The sequence below is a fragment of the Anolis carolinensis genome, chromosome 6 (genome assembly GCF_035594765.1).
Source record: "Anolis carolinensis isolate JA03-04 chromosome 6, rAnoCar3.1.pri, whole genome shotgun sequence".
In the NCBI taxonomy this organism is placed as follows: Eukaryota; Metazoa; Chordata; class Lepidosauria; order Squamata; family Dactyloidae; genus Anolis; species Anolis carolinensis.
Genome location: NC_085846.1, coordinates 102,615,655 through 102,636,543, shown reverse-complemented (window position 1 = coordinate 102,636,543; position 20,889 = coordinate 102,615,655). Strand labels below are relative to the sequence as shown.

The 20,889-nt window shown below is 41.8% G+C and overlaps 1 protein-coding gene across 2 annotated transcripts in view; it reads left to right on the top strand.

Annotated features, from left to right (window-relative positions):
• nrp1 (neuropilin 1) overlaps positions 1 to 20,889 on the top strand; it is a 169,164-nt gene that overhangs the window by 106,486 nt on the left and 41,789 nt on the right. For both annotated transcript variants that reach the window (XM_003221986.4, XM_003221987.4), the window contains exons 7-9: positions 7,507 to 7,665; positions 17,696 to 17,840; positions 18,790 to 19,124. In XM_003221986.4, coding sequence (XP_003222034.1) covers positions 7,507 to 7,665; positions 17,696 to 17,840; positions 18,790 to 19,124 — 639 coding nt within the window. The remainder of the gene's footprint in view (positions 1 to 7,506; positions 7,666 to 17,695; positions 17,841 to 18,789; positions 19,125 to 20,889) is intronic.

The window sequence follows — 20,889 nt, the reverse complement described above, 5'->3', positions numbered from 1 at the left end:
TAGCTATGTTAGTGGGTTTTTACAGGGATGCCATCCTCATGACAAAATCATGTTGTGAGTGAAAGTTTCACGTGCATATATTTTGTGCGTGTGCTGAAATGAAATGCACAACAGTATTAGCTTTTGACAGAAAGAAAAATCACCCGTGTCCCGTTCCTTACAGCACGCACACATTCTTCATTGCTAAAAGATCATTTTCCTATTTATTTGAAAATAAGACAATGACAAAGGTAGCATGTGAAATGGACCATCCATTCTGGTCTAACTGAAGATTAGTAATAACTCTAGTCTGAGTGATGATTTGTTCTCCTTTCTGGAAAGAAAATTAGACTCCGCTACAGTGAGAGGCAAGTCCAACACGTTGGAGCAGAAAAAGAGTATACTTTGACTATATAAGTATACACGGGATCACTGAAGGCCTCTAAAAACCAGCTTTCCAGAGCCCAAGCAAGCGCTGACAGAAAATGGGGATCTTGTTCCTCTCAAAATATTGCTGGACTGCACCTCCCAGTAGTCCTAACCAGCCCAGCCAATTTTGAAAAATGTTGGAAGCTGCAAGGTCCACCAAGTTTCCATTCCTCAAATACTATATATACTGGAAGGGAAGCCGAATTTTTCAGCCCTTTTTTGAGCTGAAAAAGCCTCTCTCGGCTTATAATGGGGTCAAGGCCGGGCAACAGAACCTGGAGGCCATTGCTTGCAATATATAATATATTTCTCTCTTACCCTCCCTTATCAGTGTGTTTTCCAAAGCCTCCCTCGCTCTTAACCAAGGGAATGTTTTGAAAAGGGAAAGAAGCCCTTGCAAGCCAGGAAGAAAAAAAATATATATCCATTAATCTTATAAAAGCATTTCCCCCTGAAATATTTGTTAATCTCTTCTACAGATATATAGGCATTAACCCCCTGCATGCGTTTGCAATCCCTATGTACTTATATATCTGTATCTATCTATCTATATACATTAATTTTATATATGAATTTTTCCCTCATATGTTTGCAGGTCCTTGCAAATCCTATATACATATAGATCCATGTACCTGTATATCTGTATCCATATATATACATTAATAAACCTATTGATGCCGCGATTAATGTAATTTTATTGGTATCTATTTTTATTTTGAAATTTACCAGTAGCTGCTTCATTTCCCACCCTCGGCTTATACTCGGGTCAATAGATTATCCCAGTTTTTGTGATAAAATTAGGTGCCTTGGCTTATATTCGGGTCGGCTTATACTCGAGTATATACGGTAATGGGTGACTTCCTACAAAGTGACATAGTTAGTGCTCCAGAGCTTGGAAATATTTGGATTACCACTCCCAGAATCCCTGCCCAGACTAGCCAGTGGTCATGATGTCTGGTGGATTTGGGGAGTTAGAACTCAAAAAGTGTCTGTTTCAAGTTCTGCCCCAATATATATGCTTGTTTGTGGATATTGCTTCCTTTTAAAAAAATACCAAACTTATTTTATCTTCACGAACCAATTTTCTCAGCCACATTTCCTTCAGAATTCCTCATCTCCTTGCATGTACGGTGAGAGATATTGTGAAAGCGGCACTTCAGTGAACAAATGGGGCTCACTGTGGCATTTGAACATAACTGAATCAAATCCAAATTCTAAATAAAAAAGGTGGTATCTTGTCAGGAAAATAAAATATAGTTGATTGTAAGCATGAGTAGTACAACAGACACTAGAACAATAATATACAATAACTGTTAATTGGACATAGACCATTGCTTGCTACCTAAGGAAATGACACCATTCTCTGAAAATATTGACTTTTTGACATATAAGAGGTCAAATGACAGATTCTGCTGGTTTCCAAGCCACAAGACATGCTCACAAACAAAAAGCTTCCTGTTAATCAAATGTTGGCCCTTCATCTTTTATTTTCTCAGGCAGCAGAACAGATAACTGTACCATGAGAGTGTTAAAACGACTGGTAATGGCAACCATTCCCTTGCCATTGTAGCCTCAGTGGATTGTGTTTTATTGTGCACAACAGATTTTCATTTTGAAAATGAGTCTTTTGCATTCATGGCTTGGTTATGTTTGTTTGATTATTGGAGACGGAAAGATGCATTTCACAGCCTGTCTTGTGCATAAGCCATTAACCATCCATTTCCATTCATTTGCTAGATGATTTACTGCACAGTAGCTAAATGCCCTACTTTAGAAGTGATTCTAAACGAAATGTGTATACCAAAACAATCACCATCTTCTAGTCTTGTATTGTGAAGTACCAGATGATCGCCTTGCCCTGATTTCCAAGTCCCTACTAGGAGGGAAAATAGGTGTGTTCTTTAAAATAGCTTTTAGGAACCCTACAAGCTGGCAGAGGTTTTCATAATAGCAATAAGGTGCTGTTGAAATTATTCCAAGGTTGATAAAGTAGCCATTAACAGGTTTTTACCAAATGTAAATACTGATAGCCATGTATTTCGCTATACAAATTAACACATTTCCCACATTGATAAATGTGGATAGATCTTTATCAAGAGCCCACTGCCCAAAATATGGGATGCTTTGCCATCATGTGTGTTCGATATGAAAATAAACACTTTGGAATCCTAGATGAAATAAAAGCTTTAGCATGGACAAGTCCCCTATTTGCAGTTCTCAAATAGGGGACATCTTACAATAAGGGACACCTGGCAAGCTACTCCTGAGTTACACAAACTCTGCAGACCTAGTGTATATACACAAACATTCCCTGTGCAGCATATATGATAAGATCTTAGCTGTAAAAATGTATTTACTAGCTGCCAAGATTCACTGTGGGAATTGACAGTAGTCCTTTCATACAAAGAGCCACTTTGCTCTCACTGAGCCCAAATAAAAAGGCTGATGGAAAAAGAAGAACTGTTTTGTCTTTCACCTTCTTTTATTCAGCGTATACATCCAGTCCTATACACTATCAGTTTTTTATTTGTTTATGCTCCATATGCTGGTGTTACTCATTAATATTAGCAATTTAACTTACTCTAATTGTTTTAAAGCAGGCATGGGCAAACTTCAGCCCTCCAGGTGTTTTGGACTTCAACTCCCACAATTCCTAACATCCTACTGGAAAAGTCTGGAATTAAAGCCAGGGCAAGGGAGAGAGCCAATATGGTGTAGTGACTTGAGAATCCCTGCTTGGTTATGGAAACCCACTGTGTGACCTTTGGCAAGTAATACTCTCTCAACCTCAGAGGAAAGCAACGTCAAACCCCCTCTGAACAGATTTTGTTAAGAAAACTGAAAGGGTTGCCTTCGAAATGCCATAAGTTGGAAACGACTTGAAGGCGCCCAACAACAATATTGGGGAATTAAGCAGCTGTCAATGGAATTGCAATCATTTTATTTATATCTTACATTTTTCCAAAGAGTGGGCCTCAAGCTGGCTCCCAGAATAAAATAAATACAATTGAAACATATGCATGAAATGTTGAAATTAAAATAATATTAAACAGTCTATAGAATCAAAACCATATAAAACATTTAAGTCGCCAACACAGCTCTAACCAAGTATATGAGTTTCCAAAGGTCTGCTGAAATGGAATGGGCAAAACTGGATTACAAAAGGACAGGAATGAGGGAACCTTCTTAGTTACCTACTGGTGTAGAGGCAGCCATGAAGAAGTCCCTCACCCACATTCCCATCCCCCTGCCAGGTGCTCTAATTTCTATAAGTGTAAGTTTGGCTATCTAGCTACAACTAGTCCTTTTTCACACATGAAGTTTGAAAGGACTTTTTGTTTACTTGTATATATGTCCCTTCTCCTGCATGTCTTATACGGTACTTCTGGAACTGTTATCCCACAAACACACAGGAGTGTCCTCAGGAAACTGCATGGTTCCTGGTATATTCCCTATTTTGTTGGGATCTCAAATACAGAACTCCAGTATGAGCTCTCTTTACCACCAGCATTACGTCTGTTGGATATTTTCTACCAACTGGTCATAAAGTTTGTGGGAGATAGTCTTGGGGAGAGGAAACCAATCGGAGGTGATAGGAACAGGATATAATCATAGAATCAGAGTTGACCTCGGGGGCCATTCAGTCCAACCCCCTGCCAAGAAGCAGGAAAGTCGGATTCAAAGCACCCCCAACAGATGGCTATCCAGCATCTGTTTAAAAGCCTCCAAAGAAGGAGCCTCCACCACACTCCAGGGCAGAGAGAGAGTTCCACTGCTGAACAGTTCTCATAGTTAGGAAGTTCTTCCTAATGTTCAGGTGGAATCTCCTTTTCTGAAGTTTGAAGCCATTGCTCCACTGCATCCTAGTCTCCAGGGCCGCAGAAAACAAGCTTGCTCCCTCCACCCTATGACTTCCCCTCACATATTTATATATAGATCATGTCTCCTCTCATCTTTCCCTTCTTCAGGCTAAACATGCCCAGCTCTTTAAGCCGCTCCTCATAGGGCTTGTTCTCCAGACCCTTAATCATTTTAGTCACCCTCCTCTGGACATATTCCATCTTGTCAATATCTCCCTTAAATTGCGGTGCCTGAATTTGGACACATTATTCCAGGTGTGGTCTGACCAAGGCAGAATAAAAGGATAGCATGACTTCCCTTGGTCTAGACAATTTCTTCTTGCAAAAATGAAATTAAAAAGGAGGAAAGGAGAGGCAGGGCCATAGTTAGCATGAAGCAAGGAGCAGTTTGCAAGGATGTTTGTTTATCCGTTTGTAAGTGTAACCACTTAAGGAGAATGTGTTTACTGAGTATTTTTGTAGTACAAGAGATGTATTTTTCTGAAGGGAATAGCTTGGAGTGACAGTAGAGCTTCATTCATGTTAACAATGCATTTGTACATATATCAACTCAGACGTAGGCCTTATCAAATGCAGTGGAGCTTACTTCCAACTTAATGCCTACAAGATTTTAAACCATTTAACACTCTAAAAGGCCATTGGAACACATCAAATTCTTTATGATGATAAAGATAATAAAGTAGTCATTTTCTGCTTCTCAGAGTGTAAGGGTTTTTGTGGTTTCTAATTTGTAGAACCCTCAGAACAGACCATCACTTGACTTCACTTAAAATGAAGCACTTTCTGATTTTTTTAATGGGAAAGAAAAATAAAAAGGGAAGAGGAAGAAGGAAAGAAATCCCCTACACGAAAATTCCATTTAGTGCTATTTCAAAATCACATTGAACAGTATGAGCCTTGAACTCAATCATTTCAAAACTCAAGAGCTATTTGAATTTTCAGAGGTAAAAATTTCATTTAGGTAACTCAGCTCAATACCTAGTTTTTTAAGAGGCCTTCGCCCAGGAACTGAATGCTGTAACTAGACTCAACTGAAAACAGCAATTCTCTTCATTAAAAACACAACCCACCATAGATTTCTTCTACCTCATATTCTCAATTTGTAAGAGCAATAGTGTTTTCCTTCCTTCTAATCAAAGCTTTGCAGCAAAGGTGAACAATATCCAGGGACAGCTCTCAAATGGCATTTGCCACCACTTCTGGCCCTGCAAAACCTCTCATTTTTGGACATGTAAACAAGATGTATAGTCATCACCACCTCTGGGTTTGCATAAGAAGAGTTTATGAAAGGTACTCGTTCAATGAGAACTGCCACCCACAGCCATTGCCCATACTTATTCAGGGAGTCCTGGTCCAAGAAAGTAACTTTTCTATTTTCTATGCATCAAACACCTCATTCTGGGGCATGCCTTCATCCTGGATGGCAACAAGGCCAAAGGCATGCTTCCACTGTAGTTGAATTTATTTATCAAGGCATCCTTGGTTAAAGGGAGGGTAGACGAGGTGTGTGTGCACTTTGGAAACAATTGTATTTATTTGCTTTCATATTCTTTTCCATCTTTAAGTACTCAAGGTGGCTCTGCTCTAAAATCATTTGGTGCAGAGACAGGACGGAATTGACTAATTTTAATATTGCTTATTGGAGGAGATGAGAGCCAGCCTAGCATAGTGATGTGAGTGTTGGATTACAGCTGTGGAGATCAGTTTTCAAATCCCTGCTTGGCATGAGAATCTGCTGTATAGTCCTGGGCAATTCTCAGTCCCAAAAAACCCAGTGATAGGTTTTCCATAAGTCAGAAACCTCTTAAAGGCACACAACATTAACAACAACAACAAGTGAAGCAGTAAACAAGGCAGCAAGCACTTCACAAAAGCACAGGGATGCTCATAGGAATTTGAAACTGTTATTCAATTGTTTGTTTTGCCTGGCAACTTTGATCTTAAGGCCACGCTGGTGTCCCACCACCAATACAGTTTGGGCTTTTCTCCTGAATAGTTAGACACAGGATGAATTTTCATGGACAGTTCTAATGTGCAAGATTGGGTTTTGATAGCCGTAAAAAGGTTTTAGCAAAGGCACAAAAATCAGCACTTTGTTTCACAAAGATACTGGCTTTTTAATGTCTGGGGACTTGCATATTTGCCTTGCAAATCTAAACAGCAGCCTTCTGTCTTCAGTCAGGTTTCCTTCATAGTTTCCCTAAGAGAATGCCAAGCATGTTGATTTAACCCATCCACCCACCCTCTTCACCCCCACACTTGCTTTTGGATGCATGACATACTTCCAGGAAAGAGGATGCTTGTGGGACACTAGAGACATACAATCTGCATCCTGCATGTTTCAAAAATAATTTAAAATCTTGTGACGCGCAAAAGGCATTTTAGCACATGCAGAGTCAAAGCGCTATGCCAACATCTGCATGATACTTGGAGGGAACCTGGCTAAAGAAAATTTGATCTCAAACAAGTATAGCTAGTCCTTAAATACTACAATTTTAAAACAAAAGGAGATGTTTGGTTTTGATTATAGCAATACTTAAGGCATTCCTTTATTTAAGTGTTTGTTCCTCATGGCTAGTTAAATAAATGTTTTCACATATTTTGGAATCCAAGATAAAGAGGTATGATTGGTTGTGAAATAGTCTTACGCAGAAATGAATAACATCTCTTCCATGTCTCCCTAATTTAAAAAAATCATATACAGAAGACAATGTTTTAGCCTCAATTCCTGCTCTCATTTAACTCCTGATCCATTTGCTTCTCCAGCAAACTGTCGCTGTGGGATTCATAGAGACCTCGGCATTCATACACAACGTGGTTTCCTGCACACATTTTAAGGGGATTTGATGGTTTTCCATTCCAGCTGTAGCCCCTGTCATCTCATAGACTGTAGCTCCAGACAGCCTTTTGAAATTTGGTGGAGTTTTAGGGGAGTTGGGACTAGACAGCTACATGCACCATTACTAGCCATCATTCTGTAGATGCAGATTAACATGAAAACATCAGGTGCACTTCATAGGTTATGCTCATGTACCCATGCAAGTATTGTTTATCTTGGAACAGCAGTGGGAAACTCTTTTCTTTTCCCACATGTATGAGTTCCAGTTCCAATTGCAGTTCCCGCCTTACAAAAGGAGGGATCTTTTGTGTATGAAAAATAGTCACACTTGTTGGATCAAAGCATGAGACATTAGGACCAATAGTCACATTTCACTGCTCTCCGTGTTTATCCCTTCAGGTGGACTTAGGCCTCCTCCGTTTCGTTTCTGCCATTGGAACCCAAGGAGCCATTTCAAAAGAAACAAAGAAAAAATACTTTTTGAAAACATACCGAGTGGATATCAGTTCTAATGGAGAAGACTGGATTTCTGTTAAAGATGGAAACAATAAACCATTGGTAAGGGTTTTCATCCATGCAATGATCTTAACTACCTGTGCGTTTTAAAAGAAGTTTATGACCCTTATGACCAGCCTAAATGCTTTTGACAGTTCGCAGATGAGAAAGACCGCTGCTGATAACCTCAGAGAGTCTTCTTTAAGAAAGTTTTGATCCTTTATATTGTTATAAAGGTCTAGGTTCAGCAGGACCTAACATGCAAGATTCACTATTATTTAATTTGTGAACTGCCTAAATGTCCTAAAATCACCAGATCCCATCTGATCTTGGAAGCTAAGCAGGATTGACCCTGGTTAGTATTTGGACAGGAAACTGACAATGAATACCAGCTACTGTCGGTTATATTTTAGAGGAAGAAACTTTCAAAACCACCTGTGAGTATTTCTTGTTCATGGGGTTGCCATAAGGCAGGATGAAGATGAATGGTATTGACAGATAAAAACTTGTATAAATACGGCTGCAAGAGGGAGTAGCAAAATGGCATTGTGTGAGAAGACATCAGCTAGCTTTTAATATCTCTTATTTGTGCAACTAGCTATGGAAGCAGCCTTCAACTGATTAAATGTGGGGTTTTTAGAGCACCATTCCCAGTCATTTGTTTGCTGATTGAGCGATTCTGAATCCAGAAGAGTAACCTTTCCAAAATCTGATTTCATTGGGTAGTAACCTGACCTAAAAGTATTGTGGCACTATTCACTCTGCCACTTTTTAATAACTGCATTTTGTATGGCTGTTAAATTAAAAAACAACCAACTTAACTTCACATCTGTTTGCCCTAAGAGAAAATTATATTATTACCCAGAAGAGTGACCGAGTAAAAGAAGTATATATGGCAAATTGTTTGAACTGAGTCCTTCTTTATGGTAGAGTCCTGACAGAAAGAAGAGTACAGACAGTCCCAGTGTTACAAATGACTTATAAACGACTCATCATTAAGAACAGGCTTGAGACAACAGGAATTGAGAGAAATCTACCCCTAAGAAGGGAAATTCGGTCCTGTAAAAGTAATCATGGGGAAAAGGTTTCTCCACTGAAGCTTTATCACCAATCCTTGTTTCCATGACAACCCAAAGTTTTCAAAATCTAATTGTCACAGGGACAGAAAGTGAGGCAAAATCTTCTGAACGGGGGCACAGACAGCAAAACAAATGCTCCTCATGCTATCCAAAACTTTTTAAAAACTGGCTGGAGTTACACTTAAAAAATGTACCTGTTCTGACAAATTCAACTTATAAACAAACCAACAGAACTGATCTTGTTCACAACCTGGTGACAGCCTGTATTGAATTAAAAGGTCTGGCAGTTGGCAAATACAGCACCAGTTCATTGCCACAGTTTTCACAAAGTTAGTCCGGTTATAAATACTTTTTAAGTCACAGCCTTTTCATGTATGCATGTTATTAAGAGAAGGATTTGCATAAGATTATGTTTTTTGCAGCAACAGACAGACTTTGATCATTGAAAGAGGTATACATCTGTTGATTGATTTGATACTGGCACCAAGATTAAGCAAAGTCTAAAATAGTGGTTCTCAACCTGTGTTTCCCCAGGTGTTTTGGCGTACAACTCCCAGAAATCCCAGCCAGTTTACCAATTATTAGGATTTCTGGGAGTTGAAGGCCAAAACATCTGGGGACCCCAGGTTGAGAACCAGTGGTCTAAAAGGTTCCTTGCTGTTGGTGTTGATGCTTAGCTTTTTCCAAAAATCCTTGCAGAAAGCAACACTTGTACTTTGGCTACACTTTCTTATCATGTACAAAAGATAGCAGCCTTGCTATTTCATCCTGTTTGTCTTCTTAAAGGAGAAGGCCATGGCTTTACTACAGTCCTTATGCCGTCCGCCGGACAATAAAATACTATAAAACTGAAACGTGCTGTCCTTTATCCGGGCGAACTGCAAATCCCTATAAGCTGTCCTATAGATATTGAACGACTGAGTCTGGATAACTTCAAAAAAGGATGTTTATTCATACAAGGTTGTAAACCTGGCACAGATCTTAAAGTTGCAGAAAATGAAACAAATTTCTATAGGTTTTAGTCACAGAATTATCCCTGGTTCCAGAAGGCAAAAGTGATTATAAAACCACTATACCCTAATCACGCTGCCTATATTAGAAGGAGAAACTCTTTCCTTCCCTATCTTTACAGCAAAGATTAGTTCTAGAAGCGATGGAATAACTCTGCTCCTCTAACTAGATTTCCTATTCCAGATCAATATAATTCAATACTTATCTAATTTGGATAGGCTTAGATTGGCCTGGTTTTGAGGATGATTTGTCCCAGTTAGCCTTGCACAGCTCCAGCACGTTGGAAGACTATAGCCAGAATGAAACTCCAAAATGGAGACTAGACCCTGGTAAAAAGGGCGGTCCTAAGATGTTGCACTCTTTGACCAATCACTGCAAAGAAAACTGCAGCCAGCTCTTGCAGACTCCAAGCCACTTTTCCTGGGCTTTGCAGCCAGAGGCTGAAACAAAATGCAAAGGAGGGAAAACAAACAAACGACCAATAGGTAAGGCAAACCATCGTCCTGGGGGACGGAACACTCCCCGCTAAATTCCCAGGATGTGGGAATTTACCAATCAAAAACATACAAACACCTTTGTATACACAACAATACAACAGTATAAAACTTTAAACATCTCCAATAAGCAACACGAGGTCACTAATTGGTCTGTCCAGGACAGACATTTTGTCCTTACTATGAATCTTTACTTGAACTTTTCTAACCTTACCGTCAGGGCAAGGAAAGGTCTTTAGTATAATGCCCATAGGCCAGGCATAGCGGGGCAAGTCTTTGTCCTTTGGCAACACAAGGTTTCCCACCTTGGCATTGTCCTTTGGGGTTTGCCAGAGTCTTCTGGTTGGAAGCTGGCTTAAGTATTCGGCCTTCCACCTCTTCCAGAAGTGGTTGGCTAAGGTCTGCACATGCAAAATTGGTGCCACAGTCCGACCAAATTGACTTAATTGGCCCTCTGAGGGCTACAAACCTTTTCAAGGCATTTATGGATGATGAAGTGTCCATTCCCTCTGCAACCTCTATATGGACAGCTCGTATTACTAAACAAGTAAACAAAACTGCCCATCTTTTATTATTTACAACACCACCCCTGGTTTTCCTAGTGACAACCTCCCAAGGACCAAACACATCGATTCCCACATGGGAAAAAGGTGGGTCTGTCAAAGTCCTATCCTGAGGTAGTTCTGCCATCAACTGACTTTGACAGTTTCGCCTAAGGCGCCTGCATTTAACACATTTGAAAATACAACTGTTGACCAAACTTTTAGCATTTACCACCCACAGGCCTTCATTTCTAAGGGTCGCCTCAGTCAGAGTTCTACCTTGATGATGGATTTTCTCATGGTAGTGACGAACCAACAACAAAGCAATATGACTATTGGGGGGTACAATGATAGGGTTCTTTATACACACTTTGAGTTTAGCCTTAGCTAACCTCTCACCCACTCTTAAAATGCCCTCTTTATCCAGAAATGGGTTCAGCTCACACAAAAAACTCCGGCTGGGGGTGTCAAGCCCTTGTTCTAACCTGGCTATTTCTAGACTAAACTCATGCCTCTGAACTGACCTGAGTATTACTCCCTTAGCCTTCAGCATGTCCTGAACTTGCAAAGGCTGACTATCTTTGCAGACTAAGCGATGTATGAGCCTAGCAACTGCTCTCTGAAGACTGTGCCACTCTGAAAAACGTTCAAAATGGTGTCGTTCCAGACAAGATCTTTGGCCCATCTTGATTTCTGTGGTTGATTTGCAGGCTTTCACCTCTGCACTTCGTGAGACTTGAGCATTCATAATGTCCGAAAACCTTTGCTCATCTTTCGAGAGCGCTGTGGCTTCGTCTCTCTCAGAGACTTTGAAGATGGAGGAATACTCTGGAGCTATTGCTTGGCAGTAGACCGAGATATGACTTAGGCAACTGCGCACAAGTGTAGGACGTCCACCTTTAAGCACCTGTGCTTGATTGGAGTCCAACGACGATAGTGGGTGCATCTTGTTTATGCACACTGGGCCTATGACTGTCCAGCCTAATGGCAATTGTTGTGCGATAGGTGCACCTGGAGGTCCTTTAACTTGGTCGTTCACACAGAACAAGCTCGGGCAGTCCGAGCCAAGCAAAAGGGCAATGTCCACATCTGGCCGAAAGGCTGGTATAGCATTCTTTAGCCTTCGCAAGTGTGGATGAGCCTCCACAACTTCTCTGGTGACAATCTGCCTTTTGTTCCGGGGAATAGAGGAACACTCAATCAGGTCTGGCAACTTGAACTGTCTCTTCTGGTCGCAAGAGGAGACAACGAAGCCAGATGCTATGCGACCCTGCAACTTCTTTTTTCCTGCACACGTAGTCATAGTGTAGTCGACCATCTTGGTTTTAAGGTCAAACATGCGGAAGAACTCTGGAGTAGCCAGGGAGGCGTCGCTCTGTGAATCCAGGGCCACATAGAGTCTCTTTCTAAGCCAAGGGCTCTTGGCTGGATATACATCCGCTAGGCAGATAGGATGACAAACTCTGTACTGGTGCGAGTCAGAACACAGCTCTGTACAGGCGACTGCTGAAACTTCCACCTGCATCTCTGGTGCGGCTGGCTTGTCGGTGTCTTCGACTGCTGACTTTTCTTTTGGTGAAGCGTTCTCTTTGGGGTGGGAGATGATATTGGAGTTGTGCATTGCGGTGCAATGCTTGAGGCTGTTGCATTTCTCACACTTGATGTTTTCTTTGCAGTTGGATGCAAAGTGTGGAGTTGCTCCACAGCATCTAAAGCAGATTCCCTGCTTTTGAACTAGCTGTTGCCTTTCTTTGTATGTCTTTCTACTAAACTCCCTGCAGTTGGCCAAGCTGTGAGGCTTTTGGTGAATAGGGCAAAGCAACTCTTTTACCTCCGACCTGGGTTCGTCAGTCTTGAGTTGAGTTTCGACTGCCTTTACGCTGACAGGTCTATTGGCCTCTCTAGGTGGTTTCTTGTCCACTTCAGGTGCCTTCTCTGGCTGGGTCCCTTGGTATAAGGTGGGGAGGCCCGTCTGTGGATCATTCCTTTCTCTGGCTGCCCTGGTGATGAACTGGACCAAATGAGAAAATGGAGGGTATGCCTGGGAGTGGGCCTCCTTGTAGTTGAAGACCTCCTGTCCCCAGCGTTCTTGCAAAGTGAAGGGCAGCTTGGTCAAGATCTGCCTCTGGGACAGGTGCTGATCGAGGCACTTCAAACCGGGCAGTTCTGGATTCTCCTTGGCCGACTCTAATTCCGCAAGGAGATCGCTGAGGTCCCACAAGAGTTTGAAGTCTTTGAGTTTTAAAGCTGGGAACCTTTGGAGCTTGTCCATAAGAGATGCTTCAATCTCTGTGCTGGCCCCATACCTCTGCTGCAACCTGGCCCAGGCCTTTTCCAGGGCTTTGTCGGGATCGGCTACGTGGGCTGCGTAGATCTTTTTAACTTGTGAGGATGAGGCTGGGCCCAACCATGCAGCCAGAAGAGTCAGTTCTTCCTCAGGCAATAACTTTAAGTCTCTGATTGCTCTCTGGAAGGTGGCCTTCCAGAGAAGAAATTCCTCAGGCTTGTCCGAAAACTTTTCGACACCCTTGTCCTTAAGATCTCTTCTGGGGCTTCTGATGATGGAGACAAGCTGGGACTCCGGCGTCGAAGGGAACAATTGAGGAGTTTGCTGTTGTGGAGTGGACTCCCACCGTGTACCTTGCGTCAACCTTTGGCCTCTTGGAGGGATGACATCGACCACTGACGAATCGATGGTTCCCTGTGCAGCTGTCTGTAGGGGCCAACTAGCGCTCGGCCTTGAGGCCCTGATTGACTGACCTAGGGTTTTAGCAGGAGGCACAGGTAGCTCGAGCAAGGGTGAGCTCCCCGCTATGACGCTCTGCTCTGCAGGAAACTCAAAAGTGACTTTGGGGCCCTGCTCTGGGTAAGGAGAGAAGTCTCCCTGTTCCTCATCCGAAAACTGACTGTACATGCTGCCAAGGTGCGCAAACACTTTGGCAGAAGGGTCCTGTATTGGTAACTGGCTTACATTTTCTTCTGTGAGTGGCTCAATTAGGGCCTTGGCCAAAGTCTCAGCCCTTACCCTTTTGGCTGCGGCATCCATCTTTATTCTAAGCATCTCTATACGAGCCTGTTCTATTTGCATTTCGCTTTGTCTACGGGCCTGTTCTATTTGCATTTCGCTTTGTCTTTGGGCCTGTTCCATTTGCATTTCGCTTTGTCTACGGGCCTGTTCCATTTGCATTTCGCTTTGTCTACGGGCCTGTTCTATTTGCAGTCGTTGCTCTTCTTCTTTAAAGGGAAGGGTGAGATCAGCTGCCTTAGCATCAGCCTCCGCCCCCGCTACCTTGCTCTTTAGCTCCAGACGTGCAGCCTCCTTAATGTGCAAGGCAGCTAGGGAAGAGATGGCACTCCCAGCAGCAGAAGACTTGCTAGAGTGGCTATGTTTAGATGATGCACACTCCCTTAGTTTAGATACCTGGCTAGAGCGGTTAGACTTAAGACTAAGTGCCACAGCAGGTGATTTTAAAAGATTGGTCTCATGGCTGCATAAGGAAGCTAGGATTGCCCTCACCCTATTTTCTTTCTCATTAGTGTCAGCTAAAACACTCACTATTTCTAACTCTGAATCCTTGGCGTTAATGCGCTCGAGGACCTGGACTATCTTAGACACCAAACCCCTCCAAAGACCGAAGGTCTCTTCAAGGTCTGTCTGTAATATGGATGGCACCCTTGTAATACCCAAGCTCTCTATTCTGCCCATTAATGTTACAATGCGCTCCCATGCCGAACCTAACCTCACATGGAGGAGCTCCTTTTCATCTATTAGATGGGCTAGCATCTTGGCTGAAGGGTGCTTTATCCTTTGGGGCCTTTCATTCCTACTTTCAGCCTCAGAAGGAGGTATACCATCTGTATCATCTTGAAATTGCATAGACATTATGTATTCTTAATAGCAAGTAAATTTACAACAAAGGCAAATGCAATATACCTGCAAGTAAATTTACAATAAAAGCAAATTCAATATATAATACAATTCACAGCACTCAACCATAGCAATATATATCACTAAGTAACTATACTTTACAAAGATTGTGACCTTTGGCGCCAGACTTTGGTGGGCAAGCTGCAAAATGTCAACTGACAGCAACTTGCCACTTGATACCTCCCTTGCCCGAGTGACGTAAACTGCCAAAATGGCGACTTCGCCAAATTTTCAAGCACCTCGTGCTCTGCGGCTCGAGGCCTGCCGCCGAAGGAGCACCGAGGCTGGCTTTGGAAAGGAGAGAAGAGACGCCTCCTCCCCGCTGTGAAGGGAGGTCACCACCGCAGGTCGATGAAGCAGGTCACCACCGCAGGACGATGAGGCAGGTCACCACCGCAGGACGATGAGGCAGGTCACCACCGCAGGACGATGAGGCAGGTCCCCACCGCAGGACGATGAGGCAGGTCACCACCGCAGGACGATGAGGCAGGTCACCGCCGCAGGTCAATGAGGCAGGTCACCACCGCAGGACGATGAGGCAGGTCACCACCGCCGGACCATGAGGCAGGTCAAAGCCGGCCGAGTGCTCCGGCCGAACTCCTGATGAAGAGGCTGTCAAAGCCGGTTGAGTGCTCCGGCCGAACTCGCAGCAGCGTTGCCAGGCCTGTCCAGGTTCTAGCCTGGTTCTGGTGGGCTTCACGCCTCAGAGCCAGCCAAAGAACTGTCGCTGGTGCTCCGCGGCTCGAGGTCTACCGCCGAGGGAGCCCTGGACGTTGCTGGGAACTGCACAGCCTGTGCAAACCCAGAAAGCCACTGGGCTACGTGCGCACACGCGAGCCAAATAGCAAGGAAATAGAGCCCCACTAATTGACTCCTTCAGGTCTGAGAGCGGGCTCCACTGCCTCAGACGCTGGTAGAGTCTTTAGGTATGCAGACTGAGCTCAGGCGGAAAAGCCGCAGCCTATACTAAAACTTCCTAAACTATAAAAAACTATAAAGCCGTGCAAGCTAGCTGAAGCGGAAAAACCGCTGATCTACCTCAAAACTATGCCGTCCGCCGGACAATAAAATACTATAAAACTGAAACGTGCTGTCCTTTATCCGGGCGAACTGCAAATCCCTATAAGCTGTCCTATAGATATTGAACGACTGAGTCTGGATAACTTCAAAAAAGGATGTTTATTCATACAAGGTTGTAAACCTGGCACAGATCTTAAAGTTGCAGAAAATGAAACAAATTTCTATAGGTTTTAGTCACAGAATTATCCCTGGTTCCAGAAGGCAAAAGTGATTATAAAACCACTATACCCTAATCACGCTGCCTATATTAGAAGGAGAAACTCTTTCCTTCCCTATCTTTACAGCAAAGATTAGTTCTAGAAGCGATGGAATAACTCTGCTCCTCTAACTAGATTTCCTATTCCAGATCAATATAATTCAATACTTATCTAATTTGGATAGGCTTAGATTGGCCTGGTTTTGAGGATGATTTGTCCCAGTTAGCCTTGCACAGCTCCAGCACGTTGGAAGACTATAGCCAGAATGAAACTCCAAAATGGAGACTAGACCCTGGTAAAAAGGGCGGTCCTAAGATGTTGCACTCTTTGACCAATCACTGCAAAGAAAACTGCAGCCAGCTCTTGCAGACTCCAAGCCACTTTTCCTGGGCTTTGCAGCCAGAGGCTGAAACAAAATGCAAAGGAGGGAAAACAAACAAACGACCAATAGGTAAGGCAAACCATCGTCCTGGGGGACGGAACAGTCCTTGGCCCAGCTTCCCTGTGCAATTAATATTAATAACTTGAACAGATGGTTGATAGTAAAGATAGTCAATGTTTGCAAGACATTTATACTAATATTCTTCCATGGCCACTTCCTTCCCATTTAGAAAGAAAGAGCCATTCTTAACAAGACAGTAGTGGAAAAAACAGATCAAATATAGAAGGTGCAAGCCATGGAAAATTCAGTGCAGTAAAAGAGAACAAATAATTTTAAGTGGGTTGATTCTGCCATGAAGGTGAAGAATAAGTTAAGTGCACAGGTTGATAGGCTGTAGTTCGTTTGAAGAGATAACCAACTTCCTTTGGTGTATTCCTTTCTGTGCAAAGGACAAAACAGGAAACTCGGAGAAGGTGTAAGAAGTACTATCCATAAAAGGCAAAATGCATAAGAGCAGGAAATTGGTGTTTAGCATTGTTTAATGAAGAAGGAAATTACTCACCTTCCTTAAACTCAGTCAATGGGGAATTTGGGTTTCTTTTGTAGATATTCTTTAAACGATCAAAACAGATGCATGTTATCTTTGTATGGCATTACGGTTTCTCTGACTTGATGAGAGAAGTTCAGTGAAAATGTGTATATATCCTGCCTCAATTTGGGACATATGTAGCTTACAAAACTTTAAGTAAAGACAGATTAAAAACACATACCAATTCATAAGTAAATACTACAGAATGTTTGTTAAAAACCAGTTAAACAGGAATAAAAACCATTAACACCCTTGAGATTTGATCTACTTATAGGACATATATGGTCATGGCTTTCATTTTATCCAGCGCTGTAGTGGTTAGAGAAGGCATGGGCAAACTTGGCACCTCCAGGTGTTTTGAACTTCAACTCCCACAATTCCTAACAGCCTACTGGCTGTTAGGAATTGTGGGAGTTGAAGTCCAAAACACCTGGAGGGCCCAAGTGTGTCCATGCTTAGGTTAGAGCATTGGACTATGACTATGGACATCAGGGTTTGAAACCCCACTCAAGCATGGGAATCCATTGGTTGTCCTTGGGCAAGTGACTTTCCCTCAGTCTCAGAGGAAGCCAAAACCCTTCTGAATAAACCTTGACAAGTAAATACATTAATAGGGTCACCATAAGTTTGATAACAAAAGCACACATGAACAAAGTCCTCACAAGTCACAGGAACTCAATTACTGTGATGCTTTTTTACCCGTATCCCTTACAACCTATTTGTTGTTATTAACCATCATTTATTTAAAGATATATTCAAGAGTACTTTTATGGCTTCCTGTTTTTCTGTAGGTGTTCATCGGAAACATCAATCCCACTGATGTCGCTTACAGACCATTTCCCAAACCAGTCCTGACACGTTTTGTTCGAATCAAACCTGCAAGCTGGGAAACCGGGATATCACTAAGATTTGAAGTATATGGATGCAAAATAACAGGTAAGAAATATGGTACCTTTTTCTTACAAATGGAACCGACATTATTCTCATTTTACAAATATTTTTACAGAACAAGAAATAAATAGAAAAAGGCTGCAGTCTTCTGCAGATTTACCTTACAATAAAATCTGCCGAGCACAGTGAGACTTATGCCTGAATAAACAGGCAAATGATTGTGCTGTAGGATCACCTAGCCAAGGAGAGATGCCCACTTTTACATATTTCTGCAAATCCATTGAACACCCTCACCGCAACACTTCAAAAACAATTAAAATTCAATGCCATTTTCAGAAATTCTCCAGTGAAATTAGATCAGCCTCCTCCCTCCAGACCTTCAGAAAACAACTAAAAACATGGCTTTGGGACCAGGCTTTTGAGCAGTGCAATAACAGACTATACATGAATTTAATGATGACTCAGACTGGCCTTGGAATATGACATGGATGATGTGATTTTAATTCTTGCTTTTAATGTTATGTTTTAATTGGTTTTTAATGTTCTGTTTATTCATTGATATATGTATACATATGGCACTGAATTGTTGCTTTTGTAAGGCCACCTTGAGCCCCCTTCAGGGTTGAGAAAGGCGGGATACAAGTATGGTAAATAAATAAAATAATAAATAAATTTGTACATATTTCTGGACTTGATAAGCATGGAGTTAGATGATAGGGGCAATTGTCCACTAACCTTTCCCCCAATGTTGCCAAGTAGTTCTTCCTTTAGTTTCTGGCTCACAGCATTAATCGAATGCTCCACATTCATAGGATATATGATTGTCCTATAAGTAGATCAAATCTCATCCAGTCCACTGATCTATTGTATGTGATTATTGAAAGAATTACTTACAAAGCTCATGTAAAGTGCTTTGAACACTTAAATGCCCTATATATATAAATACATTATTCTTCCTCCTCCTCTCCCACCCCCACTTGTCTTTTTTCTTTAGATTATCCTTGCTCTGGCATGCTGGGTATGGTGTCAGGTCTAATAACGGACTCTCAGATTACTGCTTCAAATGAATTTGAAAGAAACTGGAGCCCTGAAAATGTCCGTCTTATAACTAGCCGGGTAGGATGGGCATTACCCCCTCCTGCCACACACTCTTATTCAAAGGAATGGCTCCAAATAGACCTCGGTGAAGAGAAGATAGTACGAGGCATCATTGTCCAGGGAGGCAAACACAGAGAGAACAAAGTCTTCATGAGGAAATTCAAGCTTGGGTACAGCTACAATGGATCAGACTGGAAGTGGATTATGGATGCCAGCAAAAAGAAGGCTAAGGTGAGGTTGTAATCAGTGTGTGATAAAGAAGAGTTGTGGAAATTGGCATGCAGACTTGTGTTTTGAATGCTGGGAGTCCCAGGATCAGTGCTTAGCATCTGCAATTTAAAATGATCTGGTAGCAAGTGATATAAAAGCTGCTGTAGTCAGAGGAGACAATGCTGGACTAAATTGTCTTGGTATGAGACCGTTTATGGCATAATTAGAAAAGAGTCAAAGTGTTGTCGCTGTGTAGAAGATGAAAACAGGAATGAGATGCATATAGAAGATATTGTTTATGATTATTGGCAGGTATTCTGCGAGAGGGGGAAACACTTCAGCATTCATTTAGAGTGCCTTCCACTGGGATTTTCGACCATCACATTGCAGTTGAGTTTGTCTTCAAAGCACAAATTGTTTGGTTTCAAGTCAGCCATGTCTTTTGGACCCTGGCAAAGGATTCTCTTGTCTTCCGAAAATTATCTAGATGCACACCTTTTGCCAGTCTTTTATACCCGTTCTGATTTTGTATTTTAAAATTATTGGTCTAGACTGATCATATCACAATGGCCTTGCATCTTGTATGTCACCCTGCTATTCTATGAACAAATCCATATTTTTCTTTGCCTTATGTAAACATGCTGGATTATATGTTGTGTTACATCAAGAAACAAATGAGAAGAAATGTCTCTGTCAAATATCAGAGTTAACTTTTGTTCAGAGGGCCTATTTTCAGTCTAACTCAAACATGTGGCATGTTGAAGATCATTACAAGATCATTCTTGCATTGTCAATTTCAGAGGATTAATATTTATTATGAATGCACCTACACATTTGAAGATTACTCTAAGAAGGGTTGTGATGGTGTGTGCAATGAGTGCTTTATATTTTTACTGATACAGCTAAAGCAACTAAAGTGGTAAATGGAAGCAAATTCCTGCTTTATTACTTTCCATGCATAGATGTCTACCTTCCTCATATTTTGTATCGCACCCACTCACCCTTGCGGCAAAAGAAATCACCAAAAACGTCCTTACAGTTTGTTGACACAGTTTTGCCATATCATTAGAGTGTTTTAGCTCTTCCAAATTGTATTGACTAGTTATGTCTATGCCCTGTTCTTCTCCAGGAATAATGCTGCTCCCCATTTTATTTTATTTTCTCCTCACAATGATGTGTGGTTCTTGCAGTGGCCCATGGTCACCTCCATAGGAATTTGAACCTTGTTCTCCATGACCACAATCCAACCTGGCAATCACTAAACCACTCTGGGTGGTTTAGAACAGCTGCATTCATCTCCTTCTCATTTTCTCTTGGAAATAAATGCAAAAGCAAGTCTGCTTTCAAATGACCTTGATACTGCAAGTAAAATATTCACTGTAAAGTGTGAAGAGTGAATCAATCTAGCAATGAGAGCTAACCACTTGTTTTTTGTAAAATAAATAAATAAATAAATAAATGCATGTTGTTTTGACATATCCTCCCGAACCCTTGGGGAAAAGAGAGAGCAACATATGCTTTTGATGTGCCATACCTTCTGCTGTTTGGCCTCCCAATATTAAATTCAAGGCAGTTGCCTTCACTGTCAAAACTACCAGTCTTGACAAAAATGAACACTGGCAAACACATTAAGTCCATCCAGAGTTTTAATTTCTTACAGAAATAAGCTTCAGAGATTAGTTTTTTTTAAAAAAAATCATGTTTTATAACACGTATAATCCTACTAAAATATTCAACACATTTAAATATGTTTCTTCCATGGGGAAATTTGATAATTTCCTTGGAT